The sequence below is a fragment of the Nannospalax galili genome, unplaced genomic scaffold (genome assembly GCF_000622305.1).
Source record: "Nannospalax galili isolate Female #2095 unplaced genomic scaffold, S.galili_v1.0 scaffold693, whole genome shotgun sequence".
In the NCBI taxonomy this organism is placed as follows: Eukaryota; Metazoa; Chordata; class Mammalia; order Rodentia; family Spalacidae; genus Nannospalax; species Nannospalax galili.
The window spans coordinates 1,058,761-1,070,909 of NW_008332653.1; the positions used below are offsets into that span (position 1 = coordinate 1,058,761).

The 12,149-nt window shown below is 38.2% G+C and overlaps 1 protein-coding gene across 2 annotated transcripts in view; it reads right to left on the reverse strand.

The window, feature by feature from the left end:
* Rnf115 (ring finger protein 115) overlaps nucleotides 1–12,149 on the reverse strand; it is an 88,744-nt gene that overhangs the window by 40,339 nt on the left and 36,256 nt on the right. The window contains exons 2-3 of one of the 2 annotated variants that reach the window (XM_008827583.2): nucleotides 4,934–4,992; nucleotides 518–575 (exon numbers count right to left, since the gene is read on the reverse strand). In XM_008827583.2, coding sequence (XP_008825805.1) covers nucleotides 518–575; nucleotides 4,934–4,992 — 117 coding nt within the window. The remainder of the gene's footprint in view (nucleotides 1–517; nucleotides 576–4,933; nucleotides 4,993–12,149) is intronic. The other variant, XM_017796754.2, reaches the window with a different exon arrangement.

Below are 12,149 nucleotides of genomic sequence, written 5' to 3' on the forward strand. Positions count from 1 at the left end.
AGAGAGGAGAGAGGAGAGAGAGTCTGTATATACATATGGATACCACATTATACAAAGAAATAGAAATTAATTAATTAGAGGTCCCATCTCAGGATCTTTAATCCATACCAAACTACCATGCTCATAAGAGGTAAATTCTAGAAACTAATATTCACTGTTCAATATTGAAAACTGCTTTATTTTAACTTGGATAACAACTCAGCCTGGCTTGCGGTTACAGCAGAGGCTACAGTCCCATTATTTTGAAAAGAGCACAAGCTTTTTATTCATATATAAAAAGAAAGCAATACCAGGTTTGAAGCAGTTGAAGGCTATAATTTTTGTCCTAATCAAGGGTTTTTAAAAAGAAACATGCTAAATCTCCAGTCATTGAAAACAGATCTTTCCCAGGGTTGCTCTTACCCAAATTTTTCTTACACATGCAGTTAATCTTTGATGTGCTGCTGTACTGGAGGCAATTTCTGTCATGATTCCCACCCACTTCCCAAACAATCTCTACAGCCAAAGGAAAACTTACCTCTGCAAAATGTGTTGATGTGCTATTGTCTATCCGGCTGCTACCACCACCTAAAAAACTAAAGAGAAAAAGTAATAGTGGTAATTCTATTCCCAGGAACAAGCTCCCTTCCCAGAAGCTAAATATAGAATAGCAAAATGAGAACAAAGCTCAATAAGGAAAAGCAACTCATCCAAGAGGTCACGTATATTATGAAGACTGGCGTACAGTTTCACCTGTGAAAATATCTTAACAAATAAAACAAATCAATAAAAATGAAATGTCATTAACAAACCAAAAACACAAGTGGTTTTCAAATGAATTAAGGCTAAATCTAATGGAAATTTAAGGAGAAGGACCACCACAAAGAAAGGACTCACAGCCAGTAATGCAATTCTAATTTAGCCTAGCAAAAGAAGAAAAATAAACATTTATCCTCAAAGAGGATAGTACAAGCAAAATGTTTTCACTACTAAAAAAGCAAAATGTTTTCACTACAAAGCCATCTAAACAGATAGAAGCTCATAATATCTGGGGTTAGGATCTCTTGGGAATTATGAAATGTATAGAATAAGAGATTATAGAAATTAGCACAGAAAAATACTCAAAATTTCATCTTCCAATACATATCCTACCCACCATTCAGAGCTACCTCCTCCATTAAGTTGCTTCTGAACTCACCAACCAAATGTGACTCCTTCATATCTCTGTATTCTGGTTTGGTCCTAAATTCTATCTTGTACTATAAGTAATTAGGATTTGCCTCAACCATTCCAACTCTTTTGCCCTTTCATAAATATAAACTGAAAAGGTAAAGACTGTATCTTGTTATATCTATATATCTATTGGTATATAGATATATAGAGTGTCTATTATGTGTCAGACATTATATAATACTGTACTCCTCACCTTTGGAAACCTTGCAATGCCATATCCTACATTGGTAACCCAAAATAAAAGTTGCTGAATTAATAGCACATATCTAAATGATATTCTTGAAGACTTACTCTCAAAGATCCTGAAAATAGGAAGAAATTTATAGGGAAGAAACTGTAACACTTTTGAAAAAGGAAGATAGAATGTATGGTGGTTTGAATGAGAATGTTCCCCATAGTCTCCAAGTATTTGGACATTTTGTCCCCAGTTGGTAGCACTGTTTTGGGGAATCTTAAAAGGTGTGGCCATGCTGGGAGCACATCACTGGGGGTAGGCTTGGAGAGCTCTTAAGTCTTGCCAGATCTCTAGTCTCTAGTCACTCTCTGCTTCAGCTCCTACCCCAGCCACTTCTGCTGCCATGCTTCCCCTTTGGAACCATAAGCTAAATAAACTCTTCCCCCACTTTTTTTTTTTTTTTTTTTTTTTTTTTTTTTTTTTTTTTGGTCTTTTTGAGACAGGGTCTCTCTGTAGCCCCAGATGGCCTGAAATTCACTGTGTAGACCAGGCTGACTGTGAACTCACAGAGTGCTGGGATTAAAGGCGCACACCACCACACCCAGAAAACTCTTCCTTTTATTAGTTCCCCTGGTCAGAGTGTTTCTATCACAGCAACAGAAAATACAGAATGAATCACAAAAAATGCTAGATACCACTTAGACAAACAAGTACAAAAGCATACATACAAACATCCCAGTCATAAAACCTTCCAACTACCACAAATAACTTTTAGTTTCCGATTTACAGTGTCGATCCAGGTTCCTAAGCTCTCTAACGACATAAATACACCCTGGTTGGTCTAAAACCAAAAGTGAAAAACTAATGCTATCCTTTCTGTAATCATTCTCAGATCTTACTCTCAGATGAGAAACCATTTAATACTTGTATTTGGATGAGAAGTTAAAACTATTTCTAAAATTATTTCAATTGTATAACAAGGTATTTGTACATCTGTACTAAATAATCAAACTACCCGATTCCATCACGAATGGCCACACAGATATTTTATTGTCCAACTCTAACAGGCCTCTAAGGTTCTTCCTTCTTGGTTTGGTTGCTTGATTTTTAGTGAGCGTGTGTGTGTGTGTGTGTGTGTGTGTGTGTGTGTGTGTGTGTTGTGTGTGTGTGTGTGTGGTTTAATTTTTGAGACAGGGTCTTACTTTGTACCTCAAGCTGGCCCTGATTTGGTTTAATTTTTGAGACAGGGTCTTACTTTGTACCTCAAGCTGGCCCTGAACTCAAAATGTAGCCCAGGATAACCTCAAACTCATGATCCTCCTGCCTCAATCTTCCAAGTACTGGGATTATTAGGTGTGTGCCATCATGCCTGGCTTCTTTCCTGCCTTTATTACATGATTCCAGGATTTCATGAATTCAAATACTAGAAATTCATCAACTCTTTTAGGATACTGCTCCCCTGAAACTTCCTCAACATTCCCTTTCTTTAAAATTCCTTTGCACTTTAAGCGTGACAGAACTAAACATAGAGAAGGGATAATAAAAACAGCAATGTTCTGGTAAAATTTACAAAGCCTCAGAAAATTTACAAGATGCCCCTCTACTGTGTGTAGAAGCAGATGGGGTCCAATGTCTTATATTTACATGCAAAGACTTCCTCTTATTAATTTTTTTCTAGTACTGAGGATTGAGCCTAGGACCTCAAATTTGATAGGCAAGTACTCTATCACTGAGCTACTCTCCTCTTTTTACTTTCTATTCTGAGAGAAGGTCTCACTAAGTTGCCCAAGTTGGCTTGTGAACTCTACACCCCAGGTAATTCATGATTCTCCTGCCTCAGCCTCCCCAGTAACTGGGACTGCCAGTTCACAGCACCAGGCTCAGTTCCTATAAATTCTTACCATCTATTACTAACCACTGTAATTGCTAAATACTGAAAACAGCAAACACTTACAAATTTTATAGAAGGGAATAACACACTGCCTCAAAGAGATTGATTCTAAGAAAATGATTTCTTCCCTCATTTAAAACACTGACCTTAAAATCCAAAATAGTTACATTTGGATAGTTGTTACCAATAACATCTATACAAGACAACTTGGACCTGACCTAGAGAGGCACAAATAAAAGGATTAAATGAAAACAGAATTCATAGTTCCTGGCTAGAAAAATACTCATCTTGCAGTTAATCATTATACTCATTTATAACTCTACTCTGCATAAAAGTAGTATATGCCTAAAGAACCAGGATTACTATTTTAAAACTTACAAAGAAAAACTCAGTTACTCCCCTATAACCAATATACTCTTCACTCAACACATGCAGAGCATTAGTGCTTCAAATAAGTATGTGATGCAATTATAACAGCTCAAATAAAAAGCAATTCCAAGTTAGCATGCTAGCCACACACTGCTAATTTTGTTGTCATGCTAATCTTACAGGCATAATACTGATAATACTGGTATTGTTATTGAAAACTAAAATTATTACACCAACATCCAAGTGTTTGTACCAAACTATATCCCATGCCACATATTGCCCCAGAAGCTCCAGTTCATTGCACACAAATTCACCAACCATTAGTTAGCAAAACTAACAGTACATACTTTAAAATGTGCAGTTTTTCCTGGTTGTGGAAGAGACCTTCGACTTTAGATTCTGCCAACAGTAATGGTAAAGAAATTACCTACTGTTATTAAAATCCTCAAAGTCACTTCAAAACTAAGAAGCTTCAGATTACAGATTCTTTTAAATAAGTTGGTACTTCTTTAATAGTTCAACCAATGTTTGACCAGATGACCTCAAAAGAACAAATGTGCCATTATGTTTGGGTGTGGGGGGAAGCCAGTAACAGTAATCAGTGCTTTTCTAGAATTAAGTTATTACAGTTTTATTCATACCAACCAAGAAATATATTGTCACTTTGAGAAAGCATTTCTTCTTTTCATCAATCTTATACCTTTACTAAAGCCAATGAGAAAAAACAAATATTACCATGATAGCAGCAAGATGGCAAAGTCTGACAGCAACAATCTTAATATGAACAAGGGATCTGTGGCTTTCTCAGGGCTGAGAGACAACAAAGTTTCCCTGGTTAGAATACTGTTTGTTAGCTTGGTAGAATCCTCATCGGAAGTTACTGCATAACTTACCCAATATGTATAACAGCAATTAAACTTCAGGCAACAGAGTAATTACTAAAACTAATAATCCAAGAGAATCCCAGAGTCTACACAAACAAATAAAAATGTAGCAGGTTTATTCTTCTATGGCTACGGAGGTTTTTGGGTGACACACAATCAGGACCAGTGGATCTCATCACACTATCGTATCACTTTCCAAATTTTCCCTTTCTTTTCCCTCTCCTGTTCTTCTGTCTCTTGTGTGTGTATGCATGCATACACATATGCATGCATACTCACACACACATTCCTCCTAGCAGAGTGTAAGTTATGAAACAAATTCCTTCCAATCCATTAGGTCAACACTAAGAGAAATAGTTTTGATAATAGAATGTTTGATTTATTCATGAGTTTATACAATACCTTGAATCATCTGTCACTTCCTCAATAAAGCCTGATTCACATCGAGGACATATATATTCCTATAAAAGAAAAGAAGAAATAAATAAAAGTTTTGCATTAGAAACCTAACCATTAGTTTTTTAATACCATGAAGTATAGAAACTGCTTAATCGGGCTGGCAAGATGACTCAGCAGGGAAAGGCTCTTGCTGCCAAGCCTGATAATCTGAGTTCAATCCCCAGGACCCACATGGTAGAAGGAGAGAACCTCTGTGACAGAAATGGATTGGCTGATTTATTTCTTTAACTGGAATGAATTCATTATCTAAGTTTTTCTTCACAACAAATGGGGAAAAAAGTTCTAGTACATATACCCAGTAAAAACAAAATTTGTAAGATCATTGGATATAGAAACTATTTTGTACTATGTACATCTAAGAAATATAAACTGAAACACAGCATAAATCAATTTAATAGCCAAGGAAATTAAATGAGGCTTTAAATATTTCTAATTTTTTATCTATCTGTTCTGTTTTGGGGTTTTTAGTGTGCTTTGTGTTTGTCTGTTCTCACTAGGTAGGCTTGGCTGGCCTGAAACTCTCCATATAGAACAGGCTAGCCTCAAATTCACAGGACTCCTCCTGCTTCCGTTTTCACAGTACTGGGATTATAGACAGGAATGAGCCACCAAGCTCAGCTTTTCAGATCTATTTTCTGATTACTAATGGTTCCAAATAAAACTTAAGACCCTGCCCTGGAATACCCAAGAGCTAAAGGGGACTCAAGACAAGCACACAGAGCTCTAGTGCCCTGTATCAGAAAACGTGCGTGGACTGGAGTGCTAATGGGATCATCCTGGCATTCCCAAAACCGACTGAGGAATCTAGTTTGATTCCAACATTCACATAAACATTCCTAACCTCAATACTTGTCCATTTTGCTGACATGTACAGCAAACACTCTGCATGTCCTTATCCTGCTAGATCCTATCTTTTGTTAGATGTAATCAATACATGTTCCCATAACAATGAAAAAAATTATTTTCTACAGAAATAATTCAAATAACCAAGGCTGGTAAGATGGCTCAGTAGGTAAAGGTGTTTGTGCACAAGAGCTTGGCAATATGAGTTCGGTCCTAGAAACACACATAGAGGTGAAGGAGAGAACTGACTCCCTGGAGTTGTCCTCTGCCCTCCATACATGAGCCCCCCTCCCATAATAATAAATAAAATTCTGAAAAAGAATTCAAATAACCAAAACAGTTCCATTAAAACAGTTTCTATATCCTTCAGTAATAAATCTTTCTTTAAATAATATCAAAGTGCTGGGCATGGTGGCACATGCCTTTAACCTCAGCACTGGGGAGGCAGAGGCAGGTGGATCTCTGTGAGATCGAGGCTAGCCTGGTCTACATAGTGAGTTTTCCAAGCCAGCTGAGTCTACAGGGAGACCCTGTCTCAAAAACACTAAATAAATAAACAAATAAATAAATATTTTACAATAATAAAAAATAAAGTTTGGGGCTAAAAAAGAATAATATACTTTAAAAATTGCTTTATCATAGTTTTTATAAGTGTGTTTTATCAATTAAAGTATATCTGGAAAGACATTTTCAACTATTTCCTTGTTCCATTTACTTTCTGAACACTAAACTTTGTTTTATCTGATGCTAATATAGCTGTATCCATCTCATGAAACAGAAACAGAATAGTCACTCAAACATCCAAATACTTTTTTAAAAGTTTTATTTTTTTTATTTTATGTGTACAAGTGTATTGTCTGCCTGTGTGTAGGTGCACCCTTGTCATGCAATGCCCGCGGACTCAGAAGAGGGTGTTGTATTCCCCTGGAAATGGAATTACAGATGGTTGTTAGCTGCCATGTGGATGCTGGGAATTGAACCCAGGTCCTCTGCAAGAGCAGTCAGTGCTCTTAACCACTGAGCCATCTCTCCAGTCTCCCAAATACTTTCTTAAAACTGATACAAGGATCAATCCTTCACATCAAGGAAATTTTTTTGAAAATTTCTTAGTGAAACTAAGAAACAGTAATATTTTGTAAAATAAATGCTTTAACAAACACTGGGTAAAGAAATGAATACTAAATTTTGCTAGAGGAATCAAGGAAGGTTTTTCTTAAAAAGGCCCCCTAAATGTTCATCTGTTCAGTAAAGAAGGAAATCGTGTATGTAGGACTGAAGTGACAGAAAACAGATATGGTGGCTGGAGTGCAGTAGAATGAAGGTGGATATGTGGGATGTACAGACAGGAACCAGAATATGGAAAGCTTCAGATAAACTTTCATCCTGTGTAGCAGAAACTCTCAATCTTTTTTTTTTAACTGTACACATTAAGGATGAGACCTACTCACAACAGGTATACCTGTGATCTGTTCTAATAATAAAATAAATTGAAGATAATATGAATCCCTGGATCTCTTCTATTCTTTCATGCCACACCCTCCCAGTTATAGTTATTCCATCCCTTTTTCTCTCTAAAAGAACTTATATGAATGCAAATGAGACTGATTTTAGAAAATCAGTTTAAAAGAATTCAATCCAATGTCTGCAGAGATGGATTGTTCAAGGCCCGACTGTTCCAAGCTCGGGTATAACATAACTGTTCCAGGAATGGTGTTCCAAGACTGGCTGTTCCAGGTCTAGATGCTCTAAGTTGGGTTGCTCCAGATCTAGTTGCTCTACATTAGAAGATTTCTACTTGTGATCACCAGGCATCCCCGGTAATAGAGCAGAGGCCTAGGTATTCTTCAGCAGAAGCCCTTATGTGGGTCATGCTTTGGTACACTTTGGCTAGCTGCTATTCTGTTATCTCTTACATTTTGGTGTCTGTTTGTAGCTAAGGTTCAAAATGATGGAAAGTTCTTCCATCTGCTATAAGCTTAGGTATTTCTGTCTCTGAAACCTATCACTGAGTGCATACAGGCAAGTTTCAGAGAACACAGTGCTGATCTTCTGTTTCTTGACCTGGACTTCACTGTCTTCCTTATTCACTGTGCTCTTCTCTATAGAAAAAAGTAGCTTTTCTTTGAGACTGGGAAGTATCGGCTATCCTGAATAAGCAGTCCATGAAGGGACAAAGAGGAAAGGATACTCTGCATGGGACATCTCAGCAGAGGACATTTACAAGGATGGTTTTTCTTTAGGTCCATAAATCACAAACATCGGGAGAGTTCCTATAATGCTTTGGAATAAGGCTGGCTTTGAGAACAAACCAAATCCAGTTTCATGTCATTGAAGATAGAGAAGAAAAATCAAAGAACCAGAATGTAAAAAAGACTGTGGCTTTAAGACTTAACCATCTACATGAAAAGATCTTAGAAATATATGAGATCACATGCAGAAATGGCAGAACACAAAATGAGTCACCTCCGCAGTAATAGGAAGCAGCCATCCCAATCTAGCCTATCACTCAATCTAAAGCTATTTCTTTTTGCTATTTTCTTCTCTGTCATCCTTGACACTCCTTTATGGTTCTTACTACAATTTATAATTATCATTTGTTTGATAGTTTGTTCATCAACTCAAAAAGCTGTTTCCTAATGGAAGGGTCCTTGTCAGTTTTGGTTACCACTAAATGTCCAACATAAGCAAGTGTTCAACACCCATTTGTTGGGTAAGTATACATGGACTTACTTTCCACACCCTTGCAACTCTGACAGTGCATGCCCTTAAACACCACCACCCACCCACCTCCCACCCCTCAGCACTCAGGAGGCAGATGAAGGCAGAGCTCTGTGAGTTTAAGGCCAACCTGGTCTACACAGTAAGTTCCAGGCCAGCCAGGGTGACATATTGAAACTCTGTCTCAAAATAAAAAACACAAAAACAAACCAAAAAAAGAACAACTACGAGGTGTCAAAATATCTGAATCTTACATGGTCAGAGAAAAAAGACTTGAAGCAAAGAACTAAAAGATCTGGACTTAAGTTTCAGTCTGATTACAGGATACTAAAGCCCAAGATTTACATTATTACGGATGATCACAAGGTCTAAGATAGGGCTATGGATAGATGGCTAAGATGAAGAGGGATGAAAGTCTTTAAAGGGTCATCTACCAAGCCGGGCATGGTGGTGCATGCCTTTAATCCCAAGCAGAAGCAGGTGGATTTCTGTGAGTTTGAGGCCAGCCTGGACGACATAGTGAGTTCCAGGCCAGTTGGGGCTACTGAGAGACCCTGTCTCAAAAAGACAGAAAAAAAAAGGGGAGGTCATCTTCCTAACTTAACACTAAACTTCCAAAATACTATTCAGAATTGTAGTAGACAGAGGAGCACTTCAAATGGCAGATTTCAAAACTGAGGTAGGGGAGGGCTAAAGCAAAAATCAAGCTTAGAATATAGAATTTTTCAATCCTTTCCTCATGATCCTAGGCATGGTCCTAGGAACCAGGTTGTTAGCAATCACAGCACCTTCACAGGAGCAAGATACTTACTTCACGAGTATGAACCAAACTGTAGAAGTACTATATGGCTTTTTTTTTTCTCTCTGTCATTTGGAAGCAATGAATACTCCCTCAAATTTTTCTACATAATTCCCTAGTACCATAAAAATAAGCTTGTTTAATAAACATAAAATCAGAGTAGGGCTAGGCATGGTGGCCTACACCTCTAATCCCAGCACTCAAGGCAGAGGCAAGGAGCTATCTGTGAGTTCAAGGCCAGCCTGGTCTACAAAGTGAGTTCCAGGCCAGCTGAGGCTACAGGGAGACCCCATCTCAAAAGGACAAAAAAAAAATTAAAGTAGGAAAATAAGCAGATAAGGAGGTGTGGTAGAGAGCTAGGGAAATACTTCAGTTGGCAAAGTGCCTCTGTTGGGCAAGTACCAGGATCTGAGGTCAGATCCCAGAACTCACATAAAAATCCAGGCATGTGTCTGGAGAGATGGCTCAGTGGTTAAGAGCACTGGTTGCTCTCCCAGTGGAACAGGGTTTGGTTCCCAGCATCCACATGGTGGCTAACAATCATCTGTATCTGTAACTGCAGTTCCAGGGGACCCGATGCCCTCTTCCAGCCTCCTCAGTCATTGCATGCACAAGCGCACTTACGTACATGCAGGCAAAACATTCATACACATAAAATAAAAATAAATTCAAAAAACTTTGTTTAAATTCAGGCATGGCACCTTCTGTAACCCCAGCACTGGGGGAACAGAGAAGTGATTCCTGAAGCCTAGGCCTAGCCAAATCAATAAGCTTCAGGTTTGATGAGACCCTGTCTCAAAAAATAAAACTGGAAACCAATGGAGGGATGACACCCAATGAGAAACTCAGTCCTCCACATACACATAAGCACATGGGCACAGGCACTTGTGCACGCTCATATGCATATGTGCACACACTCATACTAATAAATACATACATCACACACACAAAACACCACACAAATTAGAAACAGAAAAGGGAGCTAGAGAGATGACTCAGTGGTTAAGAGCATTGGCTGTTCTTACAGAGGACCTGGGTTTGGTTCCCAGCACCCACATAGTGGCCAACAACCATCCATAACACTAGTCCCAGGGACTCCAACACCTACTTCTGACGTCTGTGGCACTGTACAACACAGGTGCACTTACAGGCAGGCAGTACACTAATGCACAGAAAAAAAAATAAATAAATAAATAATATTAAAGTGTAATAGCATACATGTCATTATGCTGGATAAACTTATATATTTATCCCCAGGATAGGTATATACTGTATCTTCAAAATTAAGGACCCAAGCTCCCTCTTCTCTGGGCAATGCTGGGAAGATCATCACAATTTATGTTGGCCTCTGATTTCCTTTTACTGTTAACCCCCAATTCCCACAGCCCTTCTAATTGGATACATTTTTCCCCTAATGAAGTGTAATGCAAATAGCTGGCTATTTTTTCTTAGTTATAATCACAATAGTCATGCCCTGATTACAACTATGCTGCATTTTAAGTGTTTGCCTTTATTACTGCTAAAAATGCCTAACTATATGCTTCTGATATTTTGCAGAAATAATTTTAACTTCATTTACAGGAACTTTCCTCCTTTGTAGGAGTCAATTAGGAATCAAACACAGTCTTTTTCAGCCTCCACACTCCTTCTCATATCAGGCCTTAGGATCATTCTGATAGACTCACATATGGAGTTGTGAAGTGTAAGTATAAAGGGTACATGTTGAGGTGAGGAGTGGAAGGCAAACCAAGGATAATCACCTGGTACTGTGGAAATCTTCCTGTGCTTGCTCACATACCAATGTAAATCTCCACATCCAACTGCTCCACTGCCCCCCACATAGTTCCAATGTATAAAGCCCATATGGTCATCTTTTTGTTCTTCTTCTCTCCCCCACTCCCAGTGCTAGGGATTAAAGCCTCATACATGCTAGGCAAGAGCTGTATCACTGAGCTATAGCTCCAGTCCTGGTTACAAAATCTTATCCAAAACTGTTCAATGAGTTATTTCTATCATTGCATCTATAAAAAGAAAAGCCTCTCCTCCCAAGCCCATGTGACCCCTGAGGAACAGATCCTTAAACGACCTTAAGAGTAAAAATAAATCGGTTTATCTGGTCTAACTGTATGGCCTTAAACACCCAAAAGTAAAGTATAACCAAAGATTAAATGGCCCAACATAATTTCATAAGAGTCCATATGTATAGCTAAAGACTATATAAGAAGCAACAATGCCAGACAAGTGATACCTTCTTTTGAGTTGTTGGCCAAGGTGGCCAAAGGGATTCCCAGATAGTAACCCAGCATAGAACTGGGAAAATGAACAGCACACCCCAATCTTATCCAAAGGAATATAGACAACTGATTACTGCTAGATGAGGAACAGCTGACCCTCCTAAAACAAAGACCTCTAGATAGGCTGACTAGATTCACCAGAAGGGCAAGTAGTAGGGAATGGATGGGGTTGCTGACACACAGCAGACAGCAGCAGGGATATCACAGTATAGTGTGGGGAGGTAGGCTATGGAAGGGTGCTACCTGGGAAGTGGGTGTATTAATAAAAAAAAAAGAAAAAATAATAATTCTTCAAAGCATAAAAATATGCTCCTTAATAATTAGTAGATGTGAAAAACACCATTGAAATCTACCTGATGACTTTATATTCATGCTCAGATGCCAAGGAGCTCAGAAAGTAACCAACTGTGACTAGTAATAATCAGATATACAGAGTTTAGAAATGCATGTGCATCTTAGTGTCAATTGTATTAAAAATGAATTTTTCTGTATGAAACTATTTTAA